The 27,004-nt window shown below is 44.4% G+C and overlaps 1 protein-coding gene across 1 annotated transcript in view; it reads left to right on the top strand.

Moving 5' to 3' along the window:
- Positions 1–27,004, top strand: part of LOC306821220 (neural-cadherin) — a 243,339-nt gene that overhangs the window by 79,269 nt on the left and 137,066 nt on the right. The window contains exons 6-7 of the mRNA XM_079339503.1: positions 6,141–6,390; positions 14,799–14,941. Of these exons, the coding sequence (XP_079195629.1) occupies positions 6,141–6,390; positions 14,799–14,941 (393 nt within the window). The remainder of the gene's footprint in view (positions 1–6,140; positions 6,391–14,798; positions 14,942–27,004) is intronic.

Below are 27,004 nucleotides of genomic sequence, written 5' to 3'. Positions count from 1 at the left end.
CATAAATTATCATTTCCCACTCAGGTAGCTAATGTTCAGGTCATGGCATCATGGCTCATAATCCAATACAACACAAACTAGCTACTTCTTTATTTCCCATCATGCTCCTGGTATAGATCAGCAAGAGAAAGAACATTAGATTGGGCTGAGGCTTGTTTGTCCTATCTCAACTGTTTGATTTTTCTACTGAAACTTTAAGTAAACTGACAGTAAGCTAGCGAGCAGCTACCGTCTCACACTAGTTACACATTGAGGTGTAACTTTCTGAACTATTTCAACACCTTAAATTATGTTTCTAAATTACAAATTAAGTTTAAACTAGGTTTGAACCCAAAGTGCCAATCAACACATTAACAAACAGCTTTCCCAATATTTCACTGGAGAGAGTGAAAGTGTTGAGTGGTAACGGCGCTCTATACAGCATTTTAGTACACACCAGATACATGCTGGAATCAAATGAAGGAAAAAAAAAAAAACACCACTGCAGACTGAAACATTCAGCAGAGAGTCCACACCAAGCACACAGTGGAAAGCTGTGAAGCACAGCGTGATGAATACTACATCAGAGAGGTCAGGTAAAGCCAATCTCTTCAAAAAAAACAAAACAATCAAATCCAGCAGAAGCTGTCCAATGTAACGCTGAGAGCTGCTTGTTCTGGTCACTTCCTTTAATTATCTGACACAATCTGTACTGAACTTTAAGAGCACTTTTTTATTTTGTGTGTGTAATATGAGAATAATAGCGAGTATCAAAATGGCGGACCTGCTCTAAAGTTTTGTTCTAGGCTTGGGGCGGAGTCCATGGGTGGAGATACCAGGAGAAGGGAGGGGAATCCCACTGTGACATCACAAGGGGAGCACATTTAAAAACTGAGCATTTTTTGGGACGTTCAGATAATCAGTGTGTACGTTCTTCTTCTCTCTAGTCCTTGACTTAAACAGCTTTTCTACACAAGGGGAGGAGCCGACCATCACGTCCATGTAAACAAGGCTCTGACAACAACACACAGACACATTAGATGTACTTTATATTTGCTCTGTTTATGTATACATTTTAGCACATTTTTCCTTAAAATTTCAAACTTTTATTTAGGCACTCCTGAATCAAAGGTCCCAAGACTTTGATTGGCTTCAACCAAAACTGAAGTGCTCTCTGACAGAGTGCTTTCTGGTCAACAAACTGTAGATACAGTATGACAGAAGGCGGCTGTCATATGCTGTTGGAGTTCAATGTGTACAGAAACGGATAGAAACCAGGAAAAGATCATCATAGTAATATCTTAATAATCACCTGACACTATTACAACATTAAGGATGATCAAAGGCACACAGCCACCAGCCGCGTGATATTAATGTCTAGTTTAAACAGACGCTCACCCGACTCTCACAACACGTCACCGCGTGCGCTGCAGGTATAACCGTGCAAAATAAAGACTCAGCTGCACAGCCACTCTGAGCTGCTGCTGATAGTGGGAACACACTCTTTTCAAATATGCGACGGGAGACACGGACTCTGCATGCACGGCATGTGGTCAGTTCTCTCACAGCTGATGAGGATATCTGACTTTTATTGAGGATTAGTCACGGGAACAAGAACACGGTTTTAGTTTGCAACAAAGAGGTTGTGTGACATTCATCAGGTCACTGATGGCACGCCGTGTGATGTGACCATCGGTCATGCACGCACTTGAATTGCTGTGGTACAACGATACATCAGCCTGAGTGAGCAGTGTTACGTTGAAAACATTTTAACAACCTTCGTCCTCCCGATTTGTCATGGAAACCTTTTCTTTAGTATGTAAGGATCGCTCTACTGAACGCCCTATGACCACTTGGAGAGGGAGAGCCGAGGGATTTATTGAGAGTGAATGTGTGTAAGGATGTGAGGTGCATGCTGTAGTAGGCACAGCATACACTCAGCCTGCTGCAAACAACAGGTGCGACAAGGGAGGTGAGAAGTTTCACCCTGCTGAGCTCCCGTGTGGGTGGGTGTGTGTGTGTGTGTGTGTGTGTGTGTGTGTGTGTGTGTGTGTGTGTCCCATGTTCCTCTTTGCACGTCTCCATTTAGAGGTTTTTAGAATACAAATTTGCAGGAAAAACAGATGCTTTACAAAAAAATCTTTTTATGAATAGATTTTTTTTAAAATCTAAAAACAGAGCATTGCATCCTAAAAACCTTTTCCAGTTTCCAATTTTCAGATTTGATCACAGGAAATTAGCTTTTAAACTTGATGAGGTGTAAAATTGCTCACAGAAATTGCACCTTGCCAAAAACACCTCTGTTTTTCTCATTACATTTCAGAACCTGCACCTGAAACTGCACAGCCCAATCTCCTGCAAAAATATTCATGTTTTTTTTTCTCCTCATACTTGATTAAACGGGTTAAACAGCACAGTATCAAATTAAATGAGCAGGAAGCAATAGGCATCCAGCATCACTCTGCTAAATCATGTGCTAGTAATCCCATAATCAGAAAGGACAAATGTCTGTTTTGCCAAGTTGTGGGGGAAAAAAAAAAACTCTTTCAACAGGCCAATTATCTTGCTTTCTGTGGAGATCTGAGGCTCCTGCCGTTTCCATCTTCAGCACAGAATCATTATGTGCCAGAAATACATGTGGAGACAAAGCCAGAAATGTTCTGTAGCCCCTTGACGCAATGATGCCGACGCAACAATGCTGATGCAAGACAGCAGATAAATACATCATGAAACGATGCTCTGAAGAGGACAACTCTCTACTTAGTAAATTAAATATTGGCTCACAGGTGACGTGTTTGGCGACCACTCGGTTCAGACTCTTCTGCATAAACTGGTCTTTTTTTTTTTTTCCTGCAGTCGTTGGATGAGAGGTTATTCATCACTTTAAAGCAGCAGAGCTGCCACGTTTCAGCAGCAGTTCAGAAAAACGTCTCTCCTTGTTACCAGGGCTGTAGTGCAGCGTAAACAAACATAAATTCACTTTATCCAACTCTCAAGGCTGGCATGAATCGAAATAACAGGAATTACAGACTCCATATTGAATGTCATAAAATGTGTTGCCAAAAAAACAATTCCATTTCCAACCCTGATTTGATTCAGCTTCAGTTTTGCATTTACATTTCTCCACACTAAAAAGGCAAAATGACTGAGTACATGTTGGGAAGCCTTTCATACATCAGTTAACACAAACTTAAAGCTGTTTATTGATTAAACTTACCTCCCTGTTTCAGTGCTTACAGTAGATCACAGCTTGCATTCAGTGAATATCAGATAGAAGCTGAAGGGACCCCAGAATCGACGCTGGACCGTTCGCCTGTCAATCACACGGCTGACATGTCGAGCTAGATTCAAACCAGCAACCTCCTCGCTATGAGGCGACAGCGCTAACCTCTGCACCTGAGTGCTGTTCTAAATTTGCACCAGATTTTCATAACTGAACTTCAGTCAAGGACTCATGAAGTAAATCAGCAAACATAAAAGGAATTTAAAACTTGCCTGAATTTAAAACAATTTAAACGAAGGTCACAAGTAGTTTCTTCTTAGCATGCTAATTGCTAGCATACTGGCTGCTCATTAGTCTTAGTTGAAAGCTTATTAGCACTATCTTCTACACGACCATAGTCTATATATAACAGTTCATTACATAAGCGCTACCTAATTACCCCAAAACCTGCACTTTTAATATCTGTTGTTTAATCTAAAACGTTGGCTGCGTCTTGTACACCAGTGTAAAAGGCAAACACACAGACGCCACCATCACACAGACTTCACATTCCCTGAGTGTGCAGGGAAAGATAACGACACAGTCCTGGCTGGTTGAGTTTTACTTTTTAGCACATTTTCTCTCTCCCTCAGCATATTGTTCAGTAAACAAAACTTTTGGAGTTTTTTCTTTTTTTTTTGACTGAGAGACTCCTGTATTAAAGTTAACGAGGGCCGTCGAGTCACGAGCTGTCGGTTCTCCCTGACCTTCCACCATAGGCTGAGAGCTTAACCAGCGTGCGGCAGCTGGTCGGAGTGCAAACTCCCCAAAGTGAAAACAGATGGAGCTGGAAGAGTGACACAAAGTGCACCGTGTTGACTTTACTGAATACAATAGAAATCATCATGCAAGAAGACAGTTTAAACCTTTTTTTTTGCTTTCTGGGAAACTCTCCAAAAACAGCAACTGGTACGGCTCATTGACGGTGAATTAGGAAGTTGCTGAACATGAATATTGATCTTAATATGCTTTTCTGAGTTTGGCTCTTAAAAGGTAGAAGTCAGCAAAGCATATATAATCAGATTCCCTCAAGGCTTTTATGTAAGAGAGATTTTGGTGGTGCATTTGTGTATCAACATGTATTTATTCATGTGCATGGCTCTTTGTGTTTTATGTTTGTGTGGCCTTAACGCAATGTGAGGTGAGAGAACGCAGTTTCTCTCGAGTTTAACGGGGGAATGAGTCGTTAGCAGAAAATATGCTTATTTGAATCCCTGGTGGTCTTTTCAGTTTCAACAAGGAAATCGATTTCAGGCCGAGCGGGTCCCGGCCGCATGGATTTCCAATGTATGAATTCAAAACACAATTGCTGCAGAATGAAAATCCGTTCAGTTCATGCCGTGCACGGAGCGTTTTCTCTCTATTGTGTCAAAGAATTAAACATTTAAGGCCGTGGGAGTATCACTTCCCTTTCAGCCTTTGCTTTGGTCACATAGCGTGAAAAGTGGATAGATTTCATGCGCCCATGTTGAGATCCATTTCTTTATAATTGGTCTAGTTTCATTGAGCTACTTTTTCTTTGTCTTTGTTTGACATAAATCAGAATGTTTAGTTGGCAGTGAGGTGTTTGTTTCTCCAGAAGAATGAAATGAAAGGTGAAAAAAAAGGCTGTGACTTTGAATCATATGAGGAAGAGTGAACTGACTCGTTCACATCCATTAACCCCGGGATCTATGCATTGATTTACTGGCATTATCACTGCATTGGCATCACTCTTGGAAATGTATGAACCTGAAATTTGTATTGATATAATTTTCTAGTTTTTTTAGGTCCTGACAGAAATTAATAACTCATACGCTCTGAAACAAGGAAGAAAGACAATCCGTAATCTGTATCAGTTTGTAAGAGTGTAAAAACTTCGATGTTTGCCACGAGGTACCAATCTGATGAACCAATCACACGCCTCCGTGTCTCCCTGCTCGCTCTCTACCCCATGCGTGTTCGAGCCTGCACTCAAAACATGAGCTGAGGTCCGCTTCTGGACCAATGGCGCTCGTGCATGTCAGTGAGGGGGCGTGGCTTTTTAGGGAGCACAAAGGTGGGAGGGGCCAGGTGCAGATGAAGCACAGACGGAATTTTAAAATCATGCTATAGTTTCAGAAAAATAGAAGTTGCTGGGATAAGTTCAGTAGTTTAAATGAGTCCTCTCGACACACCACATATCAACAATCAGCCAGTCACACGACAACCAACTCAGAAACCGACACTGACGGCTGAACGAGCAGGAGAAATAAAAGATACCAACGATTTTTATGTGTGCATTTGGCAACCATCATGTTTACATCCATAGAACGAACTAATACAACCTAACCCAGCAGTTTTATAGACAACACCATTTCATCAGAATGGAGCAGTTTAAAATAAGCTCTACCTATGATGACACTAGAGTTTGGTTTTTGTACCAGGCTGTAAATGTTAATTTCAGCTTTGAAAAAAAACAAAGTTTTTAAATGTGGTGTGTTTGTGACTTCTTGGAGCCAGCCTCGAGACGACCCTGGATGAATTGCAGGATTTTGCACTTTGTCCAGTTGGCTTCATTTTTCAACGCCGGAGGTTGCTGCTTGGGCGCCGTTCCATTTCTGTGTAGCTCAGAAGTAATATTTTTTAATTGGATTGTGTAGTGAACTGGAGGCGAATGAAGAAGCTCAATCATTTTTGTTTCTCGTTGTCCTCACACTTTCGTTCATCTTGGATTAATGGACACACATGCTAGGTCACACTCTGACAGCCATTTGTGTCAATTAATTGTATTTTTGTGTTAAATGTGACTGGAGCGCCAGAGGAAGACGGGTGTTAGTTAACGCATTAATGATCCAACTTTGATAAAAGCCAATAGCTCCTCAGGATAGGGGACTGCTGGAGTCTAAATACCCTGTTCTGTCTGTGTTTGAATCTGCAGTTTCGGCCAGTGACTGTGACTCGGAGGAGAACGCCGAGTTAACCTACTACACCCTGAGTCAAGACTTCACCATCTCTCCTCACGGGACCATTTTCCCCGTGGGACCTCTGGACTACGAGAGGCCAAACCACCTGTACGAGTTTGTGGTGATGGCGGTTGATAAGGGGGAAGTCCCTCGCACGGGGACGACTACAGTACGGATACGAATGGCTAACGTCAACGACGAGGCGCCAGAGTTCTCCCAACACATGTAAGTAAAGATTTTGAAAATCGATGCTCTTGTGATTTCTCATTGTTTCACTTTGGTTGACCACTAAGGGGCGACTCGTGTGTTTAAAACATGCTGCTGCATGAATTTGGATTTACAGATCTTGTCATGATACTCGTAGTGACGTCACACACTTGGCAGGCGAGAAAGGCTTTCTCACTGGGGGATGCTCAGGAGGAGTTAGCCGAGGCAGACGTTGTTCAATGTGAAGAATTCGAGTCCGTGTTGTTGTTCTACAGAATTTAGTCCGAGAGAGAAAACCTCGAGAGGAGGAGGAGGTCCTGGATGTTAGACGTTCTGCTCTCTCTAATGACGGGACGTCCTGATCCTGACATCGATATGCTTTCAAATGCTCCTGCCTTTAATGAACATTACTGCCCCAGAACACTGGCTGACAGGCAACGTTAACAGGCTAATGTTAGCTAATTGTCACTTAGCTTTTCTGCTGAATCTTTTTTTTTTTTGCCTTTCACGAGTACACAGAAAGCTGTCCGTGCCCAAAACGTGCAGCTTGTCTCAATGCATCTTAATGTCGTCAGGTGTTGTCAACAGATTCAGTAAAGAGTGTGTAGAGTTCAGATCGTGCGAGTTTAACTTGTCTTTCCTGAGCTCTCTCCTGCCCGTCACGTCACGTGACTGAAGCTATGAATCGACTCTGCACCAACACATCTTGCAGATTCTTTAACTTTACTTTATTTAGCACCTTTAAAAAGCTAATACATCAAACACCAGGGAAGGAGATCTATACAATTTAGAAAATGTTCAAAATGCAATTTATCTCGTCGTCCAAAGGAACACGTTGTAATACTTCTCTTTCAGTCCTTGATAAGATTGATTTGGTGTAGCTCTTATTCTGTGATTTTGCATCCTTCCTTCAGAATAGAAAAAGATTGATTGAGACCTCCTCAGTGTTTGATGCTTTACCAACCTGAGTGCTGGTGTGAGATATATTGCATTGGGATTAACAAACAGATCAGCAGAGCTATTTTAGAGAGAGCGAGGCAGAGAGTGTGTGTGTGTGTGTGTGTGTGTGTGTGTGTGTGTGTGTGTGTCCTGCCTTGTCAGGTCAGCTCCTTACAGCTGCTTCCCAATTCAACGTTGCAGCTGCCATTTCCCACAATTCCAGTGCCCCCCCCCCCCCCCCCCCCCCCAGTGCTGCTGTGGTTGCCTGCATCTTTTAATTGGTTGATTTTCTGGCAGAGAGCTGGGCAGATTGGTGAGGCCGGGTCAATCAGCCGTACCCACCAGCACCCTGAGGAGGCCCTGAGCCTGCACTCGGTGTGTATTTGTGCCTGTGTAATTCTGTGTGTGTGTGTGTGTGTGTGTGTGTGTGTGTGTGTGTGTTCAGTAATAGAGAATGTCCTAGTAAAGTAGGGTGTTGGTATGGACAGAGTAATGAAGTTAGAGGGTGCATTCATGCGTCATGTAGCTGATATGCATGTGGTTATGTTGTTTTCTGCAGAAGGGGTTTTGTGTGTGTGTGTGTGTGTGTGTGTGTGTGTGTGTGTTTATGAATGGTCGCATTGATTTACTGTCAGTGACAGCAGAATAATCAGTCAGTTAGTTTTTCTTTTGTTGCCCTCAACCCTCGACTGAAGCTGAAACAGGACAGGACAATCTGTGATGTATGACTCTGACACATACACACACACACTTCTACATCCATGCAAATACACACACACACACACACACACACATACACACTCATTTATACGCACGTTCACACAAATTCAGGATTGAGAAAACACATTTATTTTCTCCGTGAAGAAACTGATACAGCAGGGACAGTCTGGCAAGATGAATTTAATAGAGATGAAATTCATTACTTTCCCTGTAGACATGCTGTGCTCGCCCACGTGTGTGTGTGTGTGTGTGTGTGTGTGTAGTTTCATGTGATGCATGTGAGGAGCTGAGAGGGAGAAGGGGGGGGGAGAGGTCATTAAAGATATCATTATCCAGGCGGAAAATCTGCCCTATTTGTATCGATTCCCGGACTTGGAAGCATGTAGTAATGACCGTGTGTGTGTGTGTGTGTGTTTGCAAGTGTGTGCGTGCTTTTTTCCAATTTCAGAACGAAGGCTACAAGTCTAAGAATTGCACAGCGCCTTGTCATTTTAAAGTCAGAGTCATTTGATTTTCTGTGCGTGATTTGTAAGTGAGCGAAGCGAGGAAAACAAAAAGCAGAGGGTGGTGTTTGTTCTTCTTTCATGAGCTCCACTCGTACTCTCAGATCCACCTCTTCACTGCGCCGCTCTCGCTCCCCAAGTGACTGACAGAATAGTTGCCTTTCATCTATTTTCTGTCACTTTGCCATCAGGACCCTATTACTGTACCTACCGTCACCTGCCTGTTGCCACGGAAACCACCCTGGGAGGCTTCGTGCAATGATCTTGCCGGTGAATCTATCCAGCTCACACCTTCGGTCTTCACCTGCCTCAGAAGATCACATGAGCCCGACTCCGAGGGTTTTCTTTATTTACAAGGAAGAAATGTGGACAAACTCAACATGAGCTGGTTCAGATCAAACGTCAGCATCCTCCCTGTCTTACATGAGATGGATGAACTTTAGTTTCTGTGACAGTGACAGAAAGTCTCATCTGACAAGGCTCAAGAATTTTTGGAAGATTTTTTTTCGGGCCCGGCGAGACTTTGTAGAGTCTGGGTTTAGAGGGGTCCTCTGTGATCAGGGTTTAGAGGGGTCCTCTGTGATCTGGGGTTAGAGGGGTCCTCTGTGATCAGGGGTTAGAGGGGTCCTCTGTGATCTGGGTTTAGAGAGTAAGAGGGGTCCTCTGTGATCAGGGGTTAGAGGGGTCCTCTGTGATCAGGGTTTAGAGGGGTCCTCTGTGATCTGGGGTTAGAGGGGTCCTCTGTGATCAGGGTTTAGAGGGGTCCTGTGTGATCAGGGTTTAGAGGGGTCCTCTCTGATCTGGGGTTAGAGGGGTCCTCTGTGATCAGGGTTGAGAGGGGTCCTCTTGATCTGGGTTTAGAGGGGTCCTCTGTGATCAGGGTTGAGAGGGGTCCTCTTGATCTGGGTTTAGAGGGGTCCTCTGTGATCAGGGTTTAGAGGGGTCCTCTGTGATCAGGGTTTAGAGGGGTCCTCTGTGATCAGGGTTTAGAGGGGTCCTGTGTGATCAGGGTTTAAAGGGGTCCTGTGTGTTCTTGGGGGTTGAGAGGGGTCTCGATCCCGAAATGTCTCAAGTCTTGTCCCGGTCTCGGAGCACTCTGGTCTCAGGTTTGTCCTGGTCTCGGTCGTCTTGCCTACAACATTCAGGACTCCCGAGTTTCTCCAACCCAGATTCAAACAAAGACCAGCGATGTGGACCGACGCGGGACAACAGAAACCAACATTTGAGGAAAAGTTTCAAAATAAAAGATCTCCACATGGACCCCCAGAGAGCTCTCCGACCTGGTCCCTCTGGAGTCCGGCTTTATCCCCAGAGTGTCACGTCTCTAAACATAGGAAGGGTCAAAGGAGATTTTTGTCACATATGAAATTATTAATATGACGGCCAACGACGCAGAGAGACTGTCTCCATCTTTAAGTGAAAAGTTTTTTTAAAGTTTTTTTTTTTTTGCTATGATATATTGATATCTGTGTCTGGTCCCATCTCTTTATAATTCCTGGCTCAGGCTTCACTTGTTATTGTTCTGGGAGACAGTTTCCTCCAAATCAGATTTTCTTTATTTTTCATTCCCTGTATTTTGATTCCCTGCAAGTTGATACGAGCAGTGACGCAGTCTCCACAGACTGACGATAAAAGTCTCACAAAGTAAAAAAATAAAAGACTGATTGTGCACGCACGAGGACGCCGTGTGACACTAATAATGAATAACGACATGGATATCAATGACTTTCTTTTCCTGCAGTTCCTGACTGAGTTTGTCCCGTCGGTTACACTTTAAGTTAAGCTCACAACATGCAGCACGGATTGTGTCGAGAAGCGGCATCGTCTTTGCTCAGTATCGATACGGGCATACAGCGGCCGTGGTCAACAGGGCGTTGTCATGGAGACGGCGCAAAAAGTGCTTCATGCAAACTTTCCTGAGCGCAGTGAAGACGGAGCCCTCAGTGCACCTGCTAAAACAAATGTTGGTGGAGCCGATCCCAGCTGTCATTGGGTGAGAGGTGGGGTTACACCCCGGAATGTTCGCCAGCCAATCACAGGGCTGCGTGCTTGTAAAGCCATATGCATTTCCAGCATCATTCCGTTTGAAGACGTGTGTTTTCCTTTTCCCTGCAGATTCACGAGTTCAGCGTTCATTAACGCCTCAGACTGCGGGTCTCGATGCTGTGTCACTGCTCCTAATGGAGTCACATCTGCTGCAGTGTTTACTGGTTCTCACCTCGGGCTCTTCACCACCTGAACCCGGCACCTGGCTCTGAGCATGGATGGTTTCTGCCAACTCTTTGGTACAATCAAAGTATCAGGGCTTTCACACTTGTGGAACAATGTCAGCCCACCTCGTGTTTTATTACACAAATTCAGAATGAGCTGATGTGAGAACGCAGCAGGATATAATGGTGCACTTAAACAGATGCATTTTGTTTCATAATTCAGCCGGACTACACTAATATCAAGGTAGATATTCCCATCAAAGAATGGTATAGTGAACCCCCCGCCCGTCTCCCGCTGTGACGTGCCAGGTCAGCAGTCCTTGGTGTGTTCAGGAGAGCAGATGTAAAAACAGATAGAGATGTCAGATGGTGGCTCTGCACACTCGTGCGAGCATCGTTCATTGGGAAGGAGACAAACGGAAAACTAAAGAGCACAATCCCATCGAAGAAAAGCTCACGTCCCTCCGTGCTCCGTCGGCGTACTGCGCCACGCCGAATGAACGACATCATTCAGTGCAGTAATTAATTTTCACATCTGAAATCAGGCCGCGGCTTCAGGGATGCATCCAGTTCCTCCCTTGATTAACAGAATGAAAACAACCTGGAAGAAAAAAAAAAAAAGTTCAAACGGAGAGATAGAAAAGTAATCAGTGCGTGGAGGTGTTGTTGGGCCGCCGTGCGCCTCACGATCGATCTCTGCATTGATCTGGCCAAATTGGAGTCGTGGTGAAACCCAGAGATGTGATTTTAAAAGGACATTTAAAAGTCGCTTGACTTTTTTTGGGGGGGATTTATCCTCCCTTCAGTCCTGATCCCTCACCACTGAACCTCTATTTCAGACGCTCACATAGCCGGGCGCTCGCACAGTGGGAGCGTGCAGAGAGGTTTAATAAGGTTCAATTAAGGGTCAAAGAGGATTAACCTGTAAAGTGACTTGTTGCCATGCCAATTGCACCATTATCTTCTAATCCACAGAGGCGCACCGTTTGGCCGGCTGCTGTCTGTTCGGCTGCGACCATTGACTGACCGGCCCTCTTACATATGTCCGACAGATTAACACCTGCGCAGCCACACACACACACACACACACACACAAACAAACAAACGTATGACTTATGTTTGTATGTCAAAGCACTTTATTAACATTTGCTGTTAAAGGTGCCACATGAACAAAGGTTTTATTAATATTATTATAAACAACAAGCTCCTGTAACGTGCGAGACGCCCGTCCTCCTGATTTATCAATTTGAAAGTTTCACACGTCTCACAGAGTTTGTTTTTTTTCCCCCTGCAGACAATACAGTCCCACATGGTTGCCATTTCAGGCTGCTTATATTGGTAAGCCTAATTGTAAGCCAACTCCATTTCAAACTGATTACTCAGTCACCATCTGTAATGCATAAGAAGAGGTAAATTGGGGATTGAGGACAAAAGAGGCTTAGTAGCCCGTTTGGAAGAGTCGTGCACATACAGCATCTGTAATTGTGCAGACAGGCAGAGTCTGGGACTTCTTCCTGGCTTTCAGGTGAGATAAACACAGGCACATTACCTAATGATCTTTCAAACAGCTTCCTCAGAACACAAGTGGAAGCAGTTTGATCAATGTGCCCTATGTGCTCCTGGAGAAACGACATAATAAAGAAACACAGCACAGCTTCTCCTCTCGCCAGACTCGCGTATTGATCTGCAGGGGGAGTGTGCGGCTCGCAGAGAGTGAGCTGAAATTACTAAACACCCTGCAAACGGAGTAAACGAGTGGCTCATCGCTGATCTTCCCAGGCAGAGCTACTGCAAGAGGCAGAGAGACAGCAGTGACAAAACATGATCACAGTGTTCTGCAATGAGAGCGCCTTGTTTTCAGTCGGAAAACAAAGTCACTCTTCGCTCGACTGAGATTCATGTCAGGCTGTCAGAGACGCTCGTCGTGCGTTTGGAGCGGGAGTCACGTGCGAGTCGTTGATAAACGACTGCAGAAGGAGTTCATCTTCAGGTCTATGCTAAAAGGTTGACACTCGATCAAAGGCTGGTTTATATCTGTTTGTCAGACTCTGCCTACAGACGGCTGCAGATATGTGCAGTGAGGTCTCCCACTGTCATCATCACAACCTCTCCCTGCAGAGATGGCGTCCCCGTGACCCCTGATGTTTCCGTGAGGATTTTCCTGAGTGGTCAAAGTACCACTTGCTATCAGATTAGATCCCGAGGTTAGAACATAAATGGTTTTGTGTGCAGAGAAACATTTCACCTGTTCAGACTGAAACCAATTTTAAAATCAGGCTGCAAACAGTTTTGTTTTTTTTCTTCTTTCTCTGCTGGTTTAAGGTTAACATGAGTTTTTTTGCAGGCTGCCTCCAGTGGACACATGAGGAACTGCAAATGGCTTCATTTTTTCTAAATATTTTTGGGGGGCTTTTTGTATGGACTTACTTCATATGTATGTTTGGAGCAAATGGAAGCTGAAGTGTTGTCTGAAGAATCTGGTGTGCGATCTTAAGTCAGTGAGGAAGAAAAGGCCAGCCTTCTCAAGAAAAGTTCGACTTTCAAGCACACCAGTGGTTTGAGGGTTTTTTTTATTTTTCTGTAGGTGTAAGGCCAAACGAGAGTTCAAAGCTGAAGTTCAAAGAGCAAATCGAAGACACAAAGACACGGGCGAGGAGTGCGAGGCGTTTCACAGGAGACTGAGATCTCATTTCAATGCGTGGGCGGATGAGAAATGACTCCATGGTTGTAGACAGATGAGAATACACATCTGCCTTCATTTATATTTGAGAGAGAGAGAGAGGGAGTGAGAAGGTCCAGTCTCCCTCTTGTAAAAACTAAAAAAGTTTCTCATGGCTCCGTTTTAAAAATGTTAATGTTCAGCTGCTTGCTGCTGATTCTGTGCTGGACTCCCATCAATAGCCTTTTAGAACGCGATGCACACTTCTGTGCTTTAGATGTTTGCTGCAAACACTAAACTAAGTTAGAGGGAAAAAGTCATTTAAACCTGATAATAAGATCAAAGATAAGAACTGAACATCATTCCTAATCATATTTATGAAATGAGCAGCACTTTATCATCCCTGACCAAACGCATGAAGATGTAAATCTCTGACCTTCTTCTGAGCGTCTTCTGTTTGTGTGGAGATGAGCTCACGACGTTCCTGCTTCTTTTTGCACTTTGCTCAGGAACATCACTGAAGGCTGAAAGCTTTAAGCAGAGGAGTAAAAGTGTCGCTTTCTAAGCTGCTGTCGAGGATTCGCTCTTGATCTTTATCCAATAATTTAGGAGGCGGCAATTGAAATATTTTCAGCTGCAATTAGATCATGACTCGGCTGTTTTCATGCAGAACGAGGGCCGAGCACGTCTCATACTGTCTGCGTGTCTGCTGGATCATCAGGGAAAAGAAGAGTGAGGGGGAAGATGCTGGTGACAACGATAAATGCATGACCTTGTGTTTATATTAGGCACTGGCTCGTGTCTGGTGGTGCTGCTGTGTGGCCGCTCTGTATGCTGCTGCTCATCGCTCGGCTGGTTTGTATTCTTGTAAATGTTCAGGGACAGATTAACACCCCGTGCTCGTGGTGAAAGCAATTAACCAGCTGATGTTGGGACACGTTGGATGCAGTGTTTGGTAGAGATACTCTTCATGTTAATCACGTGACTTTAACAGTGACTGGACGAGATCGCTGTGCTGAAAGGATCTGAGTTCATCTGAGTAGAAACACGACGACAATCTCCACTGAACTTTGATGAAACTTTTTCCCGCTGTTTGATTTGTTTCTCTTAACCTTGTCTTCGATTTTGGATTTTTTGGGGTTCTTTCTTTTATTTTAAGCAGGATGAAGTTTAAGTTTTAAACTCAGAGACTCAGTGATAAAGTCAGTAAGGACCTGCTTCCACCTACCTTTAGTTGTTTTCTTTTTTTAAAGAGGAGAGAGCGTTGTCAGCATAGACGGCCGTCTGGAGGAAAAGTGCAGCCTCTCTTCATCTTCAGACAGACGCAGCTGGTCAAACGTGTGCGTGTGATGGACTCCAGGTTTGATGGTCATGTGTGTGTTTGTGTTTGATCAGATATCGGACGTTTGTCTCGGAGGACGCTGGACCAAACACTCTTGTTGCCACAGTGCTGGCCAAAGATCCTGACGGGGACGGGATCACATACAAGATCACGACTGGAAACGGAGAGGGAAACTTCGTCATCGACAGCCAGAAAGGTAAAATTCACTTTTTTTGGGGAGTGGGAGGAATGAGCTGCAGGAAAGAAGCCACAGGTCAGACTTGATCCTGGGTGTCTCTGTTTGAGGACTGTAGCCTCTGTACAGGGTGCGTGCAAACTCACCACAAGGCCACCTGCTCCTGTAAGAATGGGCAGTATTTAGTGAGTCCTTTTAGAAGACCGCCTGGCCATCAGGTGAACGTCACCACTAACCTGCTGCTCGCCGTCCCTCCGTCACATCAGTTAAACGTTTGCTAATTAGTGGGCAATAAAAAATGACTGCATATACTTGATATATCAATCATTAGACCTTTAGGTAACACAGTATAACATATATCAGCTTTAAGCTTATCTTTGGTTGATCCTCGTCATCGTCTTGTTTCTCTCTCTCACCTTGTCATGTCGTCATCCATCTTCATCACTTGTGTTATTCTTACACATCAACCTCCCCCCCCCCAATCAAACCCCCCCAAAGACTGAAGTCAGGTTCTCTTTATTGTTCCTCAAGACGATTGAGAATGAAACCCTAAGAGGAAGGAATATACGCACATGCAAAGAGAAGAAGGTGGTTATATGTAGTTAAGTTAGTTCAGCCAGTAAGGATCCTTTAAAGTGAAGAGATGGCAGAGGTTGTTTTATCAGCTGATTTCACACACGTGCCTCTGACATGCAGCTTGTTTACACAGTGTTCATTAACTTGACGTCGCTCACCTGCTTCAGCCTGCGAGGGAAGTCGAGGTGCTGCCGGGCTTCAAAGAGAAAAACAAGCCGAGTCGTTCGCTCTGCTCCTCCCTTTCCAGACGACCCTTTTAGATTCTCAGCTGAAGCGTTTAATTGAGACGACGCTGGGTGTTTAAGAATAACTGGGAGCGTGCTGTTTGTCGGTCTGACTCATCATGCAGTTTACCATCATGGCTGCGTGTTGCACATTCGTCGTCTTCACCTCGCTCTTCAAAACGTTCGGAGTGATGTCTTTGAACTTTAGGCAGCTCCGAGCTCTCTGTCTGATGTGCTATTCTTATATGGATCCTGCACAAACCCTGAAATATCCACAAAGATTGTTTTTTTCCCTCCCCTGTTATTTTCTTCCTGTTTTGTTGTCTGCCCTCCGTGCTATATTTACGTACTCTGTCGAAATGCAAAAGAGCTGCAGTTTGTCAAGCGTGCCCCAGAGGGTGTTGAAAATGCGCTCCACACAGTGCATGCGCTAAACTTTCACGTCCTTCACCGGCTCCACTCTTCTGTGGAGGAGGAGGAGGACGCCCTCGCCTGTCGTCCTTTTTTTAACAGCGAGGGGCTTTGTCAAGGGTGTTTAAGTCCTGACAGGTGATGTCATGGAGCCGCCGAGATAATCAGCGAGTGTGAGGAGCGTTTGCAACGAGTTTATAGTCGCACGTCTCAAACTCCTCTGAGGCAAGAGCAGCGATGCCACAAGCAGCGTGAAACAGGAAACTGCGTTAATGATGCACAGCGTGTGTGTGTGTGTGTGTGTGTGGGGTGAGTCTTTTGGGGGATGGGGGTGTTTTCAAATTGGTTTTGACCCTTGTGGGAATTGCAGCCCCCTCTACATATCGTATTACGGGCTAATATAATGACTTTCACAAATTTGATTCTTCAAAACTTTCAACACGCTAAACTCCTCCGTTCATGAGCGGCGACGCTGCGTGTCAGCTGACAGCGAGCGGGGAGAAGACTTTGTCAGATCAGCGAGATGTCGGTCATCTGGACAGTGGATATCTTTAATTTGACATCTATATTTCTAAACAGGATGACTTTGAGCTGCTGTGATTTACTTTAGCTTCAGAGAAGTTTTATTCTCCTGCAGCTGGAAATGACCTCAACAAAAACAACTCATGTTCAAAGAGCACGTCGAGTTCCTCTCCGACCTCGACACTTCTTTTGGTTATTTCACATCGAGTGTTCTTTGATTGGACGCTCGGACAAAGAGGTTAATCAGCTGTTCCAGTTTGCACTTCATTCATTAGAAAGGTCATTCAACAAAGTGAACTGTGGAGGATCCAGTCTGTCTACTGAACCAACATTATAGTGCCAACTCCATCGGGCCAATCCGGGGCGGAGCAGAGATAACTCCCATGATTCCATGCTGGCCTCGACATCATCTTCTGTTATTATTGATCGAGATCTTTAAGAAACTTATCCTTAAACATAAACAGATCTTCACTAAATATATAATGTTTTAGTCTTAAACTTTAATATGAGAAATACTGTAAGGTGAAGCACGACGAAGGAAGAGAACCATGACAGTGAAGTAAAGTTTTAAAACTCATAAATGAGATGTTAAAAAGTTTGATGGAGCAGCACACACCGCCGTGCTGCTTTGTTCTCCTTCTGTGTTACCTTAAAAGCACCTGTCTTCAATAAACACTGTTATGTAAAGAAACAGCTCAGACGAGTCCTTTTAAAAACACACACACACACACACACACACACACGTAGAGAAGAGGGACTAATGCAGACGCTCACAAAAAGCTCTAGACAATTTGTCTGCGGCAGAGTGTGTGTGTGTGTGTGTGTGTGTGTGTGTGTGTGCCAAAGTGTACCAGCATAATGCTTGTAATATGATCCAATATCTTGTTTCAAAGAGGCCAATATTTGGTCATTAAAACTGTTTTATGATTCTTATAATGGAGGGCGAACACATTGGATTCCTCCCACCCTCTCCAACCCATCTCATTCTCTCTCTGCTGTTGATGAAAATCGTTTATTGCCTCCTCTCCTCCCTCTCACCGCCTGTCTCCCCCCCCCATCCTAAATGTCTGACAATCATTCAAGCGATTGTTTTCCTCCCTTCTGGCAGCAGCAGCCCCGCCGCCCTCCCTCTCCATGTTAATTTGCCTGTAACTCACCCCAGAATACAGTGTGTTTCCCAGAGATTTAAGGTGTCCATTAAGATGGGAGCAGGCCGGTCAATATGATGATCACGCTCTCCCTATTAAAACCCATAAATACAGAAACGGCCGCTCTGTTGGAGGAGGGAAGTATTTACTGACAGCTGAGGGAAACTCTGGCGCCAATAAATAGGCTTCGATCAACTGCTTTATTTCTCGCCGAAGTTTTATTGCGTTTCAGAAAAGAGTACTTCCTGCAGAGGGGAGCGAGGCGATGGCTGGGTTTGTTGTTTTCACTTCAGACTGCGAGATAAGCGTGATGGGGGAGGCATCGGTCGCCCCGCCGTCTCCTTTTATTTCTGTTATTCGGGCCTCTCTGCTGAACCGCTCACCTCCATATATTGTGTTTGACCTGTTGTGCTGACCTGTGTCTCATCCTCGCTTTATGCAACAACACAACATTGTCGTGCTCTCATTCCTGTCCGTGCGTGCTCCCCTCAGGAGAGAACGCTGTTACCGCCTCCTTTCTCACTCCTCTCCTCATTCCTCACTCCCTCGCTCACTCCCTTTCTATTCTATTCCTTTGTTGGTTTTTTTTGCAGCTCCAACTGCATTTGCAATTTTTCTGGCGTGAGGCTGAGTAGAGGAAGCACCCCCCCCCCCTCCCCCCACGCTCTGTCCTCGGCCCTCTTCGTCGTCTCTCACCCATCCCTTTGCTTCGTCCTTCTCCTCTCGCCCTCCTGGCTGCTCTTCATGTGAAGTGACAGCGGCTCGCGGAGCCCCGAGGAAACATCTTCTCCATCTCAGATCAGCCATGATATGTGCTGGCCCTGTTAGCAGCCGCACACACACACACACACACACACACACACACACACACACACACACACACACACACACACACCATCAAGACAGAAGCAAACTTACTAAAAACTCCAAATTGACTGTAAGTATTTCATCCAACAAGAACAAAAAGATAAACAACATAATTTGTCTTTAACTCTGCTTGTAAGGTGTCCCTGGGTTTTAAATCAAATGTATTATTATTATTACATGCACATGAGAGGATGCTGTGTCCAGAGTAGACACACTTTATATTGGTGGCTCTTGTGGTAAGACGTTTGTGTTGGCTGATCGTTCATGTGGTTCCTGGTGGGGGGTGCTGCTTTTCTTAGACGCACGTTGGGGGGGCTCCATGCTATATATCACACACCACAGACATCGCCAGCTGTCAGTCGTAGTAGGACCTTGTTGGTGAGAGAAATCTCTCTGATTGGCTGTTCGGAGGTTACAGTAGAGGTGGACGCCGTGGGCTGGAGTGTTTGCGGTGTGTTCAAGTGCAGCTTTTGTGCACGGCTGTGGCGTCGCCTCACTTTTCGTCGTCCTTTGTGGCCTGAAGTTCTTTGACGTCTGCTCGGTGTGTGAGGGCCTTTAATGCACAGATTCCCCCAATGTCGTTATAGAAGCACATGTTAACATTTGTGCAGTACATGCATAGCCTACATGCTCATCTCTTAGGATGAAAACAGAGGCGTCAGACGCACTCCTGTGCCAGTCTGTACAGATAAAGTGTCAAATAAGGATTTAAAAAGGAAACAATGCTCTATGACTTGATTCAGTTTCAGACTCTGTTTCACAAACCGTGAACTCTGACACTCATGGATGCATGTTCATAGAAATAAAGAGGTATGTGCTTAATACATTTAAACACATATAGGCCAGTAGTGTGCACCCACACAGGGAGCCGGGATCACACATATAGACCGTTCATACATCATGCATACATGCAAGACTAAGAGCCGCACTGGAGGGACAAAGATCTCTCCGATTCAAACAGACGCTTGCTGCGCTCTCTGTTCTTTGAATGTCCTGAAACCTTTTCCATGTCCCATTTTCAACCACTTACGCAGCATGTGTTGCTCTCATCTCAGGCTTTTAGGCCCTATTAGATGTTTATGCCAACCAGAGGGAGAGTGAGGACGGGATAGGACTACAGGGCGCCTCCGGTGCACCCTGTGTAACACAGCGAGCAGGCTGTGGCCTCTCTCTCTCTCTCTCTCTCTCTCTCGCTCGCTCTGTGTGCGTCTGCCTGCTGCCTTTACTGAACTGGTCACATTTATCTGGCCTTCTGTCTCAATTCATTAAGCATGAGTGCACTTCCCTGCGCTGTTGCAGCAGCGTGGGTGTAGAGAGGGAGAAGAGTGGACTAGGCGCTTACACACTTAATGCATCTTTGCCATGGATATACATGGTTTTTCAATTCTAATCCTTGGTTCTTGAGGCCAGGAGTGCAGCTTTCTGTCATTTCTAATGTGATCTGCTGCGAGTAGCATCTCCTCGAGACATATTTGATCCTGCTTCTATCACTACTGCACAGTACTAGACTGAGATCTTTGACATCATATTTGTTCACCAGGCAACATCTTCTATAAACGTCATCACCTCAGCTCTTTTAACATATGCACTCTGGATAATATCGAGATGAGGGGTCTCCGACCTTTCTTTATCTGAGAGCTACTTTGGAAAAATTAAAGCTGCTAAGAGCTACTTGCATCACATCGCTTGCATTTATTCACACAGCACACATCAGCTGAATTAAGCTTCTGTTTAAAAATGCAATAAGCCAATTAATAATCTTACATTCAAATCAAGGTCCAAGAAAAAAAACGTGACTATTTTACAGTTATTATTGTGCAACATAGTCAGCAATCTTACTGAAAATGTACCTCAATGTCCAAGAAAACATCATACTGTACACTGAATAACGGGAAGAGATGCATTTACTGTCGTTTGACACAGTCAGCAGTCAGGCGAGTTACTGGACGCCTGTCTGCGAGCTAACAGTAGCTCCCGAGCTAACAGTAGCTCCTGAGCTAACAGTAGCTCCCGAGCTAACAGTAGCTCCTGAGCTAACAGTAGCTCCCGAGCTAACAGTAGCTCCTGAGCTAACAGTAGCTCCCGAGCTAACAGTAGCTCCCGAGCTAACAGTTGGAGACCCCTGATCGAGATAATTGCGTGAGGATTGCCGACCTTGTTGTTCACATTATTCTCCTCACAGCTGGAGGCTATCCCTGTCAGACAGGAGGTGTGTGTGTGTGTGTGTGGGGGGGGGGGGGGGGGTCTCCTGAGGTAAGACGTGATATGAAAATATTTCCTTTTATATTAATGCTATGTGTAGTTCAACGGATTGACACCATCAACAAAAGAGCGGTGATAAAAACTTACTGGTGAACAGAAATCGTAATGCAGCCGTTTAATTACGTGCATGGAGATTGTAGTGATGGTGTGAAGACACTCGATGCACTGTGCAGCAGTAACAGGATAGAAACATCACTCCCCTTCCTTTTGGCTCAATTCTCTGGAGAATATCCTGCTGCGTTCTCACCTCAGCCCACTCGGACTGAGGGGAGAATATCCTGAGGTCTGTCAGGAGAGGGAAATCTTTGCCTGATTCAATTAAATTCAAAATACATTAATTTGTCCCCGGGGACCAATTCAAGGGCGCACAGAGCAGACAGTGCAGCTATACTAAAACATTTAACCGAGATCAGAGTCAACAAGGAACGAAGTGTCACAGAAGATTAAGAAGATTAAGAAGGTTAGATGCAAAGAACAGCACAGAGTAAAGTGTCAAGATGTTCGATCCAGAGGAAAGTGATGGAGTCAGATGTAAATGGACTTATATGCATGTAAACAGATAGACTTAGACTTAGACTTAGACTGAACTTTATTGATCCTTTTGGGATGACTCCCTCAAGGAAATTTAGGTTCCAGCAGCATATACAATAAAAAAAAAAAAAAATGTAGCAGGTAACAGAAAGTAACAATATAAAGAATAATATAGCATAAATAATAGAACACTCTTCCGTTGGAAAAAAATATACAAAAAATATGCATGGAAGAAGCAGAAAAAAAATATACAAAAAATATGCATGGAAGAAGCAGAAAAAAAAATACAAAAAAAGGCAATGATTATTATTGCGATTATTGCACTTGGTTGAGGTTATTGCACATACAAGTGAAAAGTGTCCATGTGTTATTGCACAATGAGGGTAGAAGGAAAGACGCTCCAACTCCTACCCCTCTGTCCCGTGTGCTCTAGTCCTCCTCCCCCCAAGTGAGGAGTTGTATAGCGTGATGGCATGATGGACAAAGGAGTTTTTGAGCCTGTTGGTTCTGCACTTGGGAAGGAGCAGTCTCTCACTGAACCGGCTCCTCTGGTTGCTGATGACGGTGTGCAGAGGGTGGCTGGCATTGTCCATAATATCCAGCAGTTTGTCCAGTGTCCTCTTCTCTGCCACCGTCACCAGAGAGTCCAGCTTCATGCCGACCACAGAGCCGGCCCGCCTGATCAGTTTGAAGCAGACGTAGTAAGAACTCCTGTAGTGCAGAAGAAGGTATAAGTGGACTCAGATGTAATCAGACATGATGCATATATGCAGTAATGAACAGAACTATAGTGCAGTACATGAGAATATATATATATAGCTATAAAGCTATATGCTAAATAATAAAATGATAGTGGTGCATAGCAGATGACAGAATAACAGATTAAATGCATCCTGGATCTGTATAAACAAAGATGAATACTGAAGGATAACGATGTGAGATATCAGAGTAAAGTGGAGTTGTGCCTGAAGACCATTATAAACATGATAAACAGAGTAAAGTGGAGTCAGTCACAACACACGCCTCCTCCTGGAAATATCAGCAGGTTTTCAGGAGATTGTGTGGAGATGGTTCTATTGGGCAGATTGCTCTTTATAATAGAAGCTCCTGAAAATGCTGTCAATTGTATGGTTGAAATAACCTGCCCGTAAATAGCTGGTTGAATGTATTATTGCATTGTGTGCCATTTTATTGGCCCAATTTAGAAGCTCTTCCTGCAGCAAACAATCGTTCTAATTTTAGTCTCTTTGTATTGATTTCCTTTTTTTTATGATGATCTCTTGTAAGTCTATTCGACAACACAACCCAAATCGACCCCGGCCAAACAGGGTACAATAGCCTATTTTGGTTTGGATAATGAGAAATTGGGAGCGAACCACCCAGGCGGTCATTTTAGAGAGGGGGGAAAATTGCTTTTTTTTATCGGAGAAAATAAAGGTGTCCAGGTGGCGGGGATTGGCCTGAATGTATTCTGCTGCTGAACTGAAAGTAAGCAACAATAACATTAAATACATGTTCATGACTAAAAGCCAGGGCGACATGAAAGGAGCAGATTGAAGAGTATGAAGGACGAGAAGAGTGAGGTTTGAAATGACAGGCTATAATGATGCAGTCTTGAGTGCACCGGTTTTCAATGGCTGGGTCGAGTCTCATTCAGTAGCTTTTTGCCGAGGTCACACTCGGATGAAAAGGATGACGCCTTTTCAAAAAGTTGTTTTAACGTCTCAGAAACGAGCGTCAAGCGCCTTTCTGACAGCTGACCAATCAGGACGAGGAGAGGAGTTGGGCCTACAGTTACCTACGTCCTCAGTTACCCGTGAGCAAAAAGATGTGGCGTGCTCTGCATGTCCGTCAACACCGACCAGCTCTGTTTTCAGTCCGCAGCTCGGACAGCTGGAGTGCAGAGACAAAGGAATCACCACAGTCATTTTAAAGATTCCCTCACGACAGCGGGAGATAGTACGATGTCCAGATGTGTTATTGTTGTCTCATCGTGTCTGATTTTTTCTTCTTTTCTGTGCTGAATTGATGCGTCGCGCTCCACGATGGTTGCACCTTGGGTCTACCCGGTTGTTAAGGTGACAGAAAGGCGTTAAGGTTACGAGGCAGCGCTTTTTTCTTCTGAATAAAGAAGTCAACACGGCCTCACTTTACAGACCTTCAGTTAAACGTTGAAATAACCATGGACACATTTTTAGAATAAATCCCGACTTCTGTTAGCTCCTATTGGACCCACAAGTCGCCTTCTTTTAACGGGATCTCACCGGTCATGGACAGTTCACTGAAACAAAATCAAAAGGCTCATTTTATGAACGTTGCTGTGATTTAAGTGTCGGCTCATTTTCAATGCTGCTGTTCAGAGTGTTATTGTGAGAGCGCCTCAGGCATAAAGCTATGCGAGGGTCAAAATAAGAAGTGGTTAGAAAGGTTTGACTTGAATGGTCCGTCATACACATCGACTACAGTTACAAAGCCATGAATACGCTCATAGCCACTTAACATGAAGGGCAAGCTGAGCCACGTATTCAATAAGAATACACTGGGCTTGTGTTGAATCTCAGGTTCGTGTTTTAAAAGACTCCTAAAGGCAGATTCAAGGTGTTCATGTTTGTGTCTTGTTGAGTTTCTTTTTTACGAGTTCACCTCTTCACCCGCCTGTGGTTATGTTGAACTGCTTGTGTGAGCTCATGGTTCTGTTTGAGACAACATGCCCACCTACAGTTTGAACTTGCTCTTGCTCGTCCTGGTGGCGCCGATGGCAGCGATGTTGCACGTCCCTCGTGTAGAGGCGATAGTCCTGATAGCAGCGACTTTGGGTTCGGTCCTTATCCTGCACTTCATTCACTACTTTCTGCTCCCAACATTTCCTGTCTCTCTGAAGCCGACACTTCTGCTTCAGGCGAAAAAAATAAAATAAATCAAAAATGGCCCCAAAAATCTTTAAAAGCAGGGGAGGTGATTTTATCCAGATACACTTTGTAAGATTTTGTCTTTAGGTCCTGACAAAAATTAATAACTCATTCACTCTGAAAAAGAAAAAAGGAAAAAGAATTGTCATCTGTAGCAATTTGTAAACATGTAAAAACTTTGACCAATGTCTGCACTCGGTCACATTTCATAAACCAATCAAGCCTCTCTGCCCCGTGCATGCATGAGCCCACACTCAAAGCATGAGCTGAAATCCGCTATTGGACCAATGGTGCGAGTGCATGTAAGTGAGGGGCGTGGCTTTAAAGAGAGCAGAGAAGGAAGGTGACCACGGAGAGGATGCTACTTTCAAATTCATGCTAGTTTTTAAAAATGACCAACCCGGCCTTTAAGAAGAAAGCCTTATGCCTCAGCAGCACAGAGAAAAGGAAAAGTTGCATTACGTCAAAACCAACAAACCAACCTCAGAAAGACAAAACAACACGTTGCACCTCGTTTCCTTTAATGCAGAGTCATCTTTTAGTTTCATGTGATATATTGTGACTCTCACATCTGGGCTCACATTTTATAAACGGACTCATTTGAGAAGGGCCAATGTGACACAAATCCTGTGGAAACCACCAATTAGTGTGTTTGTGTTTTTGACCTACTGATCAAACCGTTCGGATCCTTCAGACTCGTGTGTCCTCTCACTGTTCCTCCCATTCGATGACAATACAGTAAAGAACGCAGCAGGAGCCTCATTTGTCCACAGAGCTGTCAATCATGATGTCACAGGGAGATCAGTCTGTGGTTAACACCATCAGCACATACTGCACATTAAAAGCGGTTGTGGTACCGGCCTTGGTTTGCTTCTTCTTATCAGTATTCACATGTTAGGAGATAACTGGTGGTTCCTCTAATGGACCATTAGGGAGACGATTATGTGGGTAACAGCAGTAAAAATCAAAGAGCGCTGATCTGCAGCGTGGTGGAGAGAAAAGTGAACAATGACTAAGTGGTTTGTTTCATCCAGACTTTAGAAACCTTCATTCACATTACACAGGGGAAAACCAATCCATACATTATCTGGTCCACTGACACTAACACTAACTTCCTGTGAGCCTGACAGTGAAGCAGCTGGGAATAACAAACACACAGAAGCACAAGCACTGTGAAACGGTGTGTTTAATAATGTAGGACTTACTGAATGTGCACATCATTTATTTATGATCCAGGATTTTCCTGAAAAATAAAAACACATGCACAAAAACAATCCAAGAGTTTGTATCTGAAGAGGCATTGACCTCTATCATGACCTTTGATTTTCTGACTGCTCTGCTTCGTTCCTGATCTCACCTGGGTCCACTTTGGATTAGTGATCATGACAGTGTCTCCCAGGCAGAGCAGAGAGGTCACAGCGGGCAGGATCAAGGATGTGTTTCCCTCTGGGATCGTACAAACACTGAGCCCTTTCTCTGGCTGTTTGAGTCATGTTTATCTGTGCTTTACAAGCTCTCCAGCTCATCCCACCATTGCTGCCGTCGAGCCTGTTTCCTGCAGCTTCCTTTGATGGTCACACGCATCACAACGATGCAACACAAATGTTGCAATTGCTGCGATTGACTTTTTGGATCTTGAGTCGAGTTCTGGTTCAGGTTGGTCTGGTAGCTGGAGTAAGGTGTGAAAACAGGGTGTGTGTTTTTATAAATTCCTCAGAGCATGTCAGAATGTGGGCGAGTGTCGGCTCGTCCAGGAGCTGCAGCGCTAAAACAAATGCTCCACGAGCATGACACAGATTTTAAACACATCTGGCACGCCCGAAATGTTGGAAACATCTTTCTATCACTCGGCAAAGTGAGACACAGTTTGTTGTGATCTGAGCGACCGTCCTGCTGGACGGCAGAGTGTGTCAACTTTTTTTCTTTGGCGAGTTCACTTCAGCTCAGGCTCCCCTCATTCACGTTATTTGCATCACCGTGAGATGCCATAAAGTATCGAGGCTGTGCGAATTTGCAGAGAAATCGTTATTTGTTTTCAGTTAAATGATCAATACATGGGGTCAGCGTATGGATAACTGGATTACACAGGCCGGGGCGAAGATATAATGCTGCACTGATATTCTATAATAAAAAGCACCGTGGAATAAAGAAGCCTCTCTTTGAGTCTTTGTGCTGATCTTTAAAATGTCAAAAATTCAGACACTTGAGCACGAAGCATTTACTGTCACTGTTTGGAGCTTATTGTGTCACAGTTTCAAAGAATATTATAATATGGGGCTGTCAGAGCGTGTCAGCGTTGAAAACTGGGTCAACTCTGCAGAAGCTTGTGCAACACAAGACGGCTTAGATCTGCATGCAAGGCCTTCATTTGTGTTTGAACGATGTGAACCTGGACTCTCATAAAAAAGTGTTGTGCAAAGATATAGAGACAGAAAAAACACAGCCGGGTCACTTTTGACCCTTGTTGTTCATCAAAGGGTTAAAATAGCATCATGTCAAAGTTGGTCTCAGACACGTTAAACGTTCCCCAAGACCTCTCTGCAAGAAAGTCACAATAGACTTCATTGTACTCCTATAAACCTCTGCAACAGCTTTTGCTAGATATCAGCGTTTGTGAACACTGCAGTGTGTACT

The sequence above is a fragment of the Symphodus melops genome, assembly GCF_947650265.1.
Source record: "Symphodus melops genome assembly, chromosome: 3".
NCBI lineage: Eukaryota > Metazoa > Chordata > Actinopteri > Labriformes > Labridae > Symphodus > Symphodus melops.
Note: the sequence above shows the minus strand (reverse complement) of the source record. Positions and strands in the feature narration are given on the sequence as shown.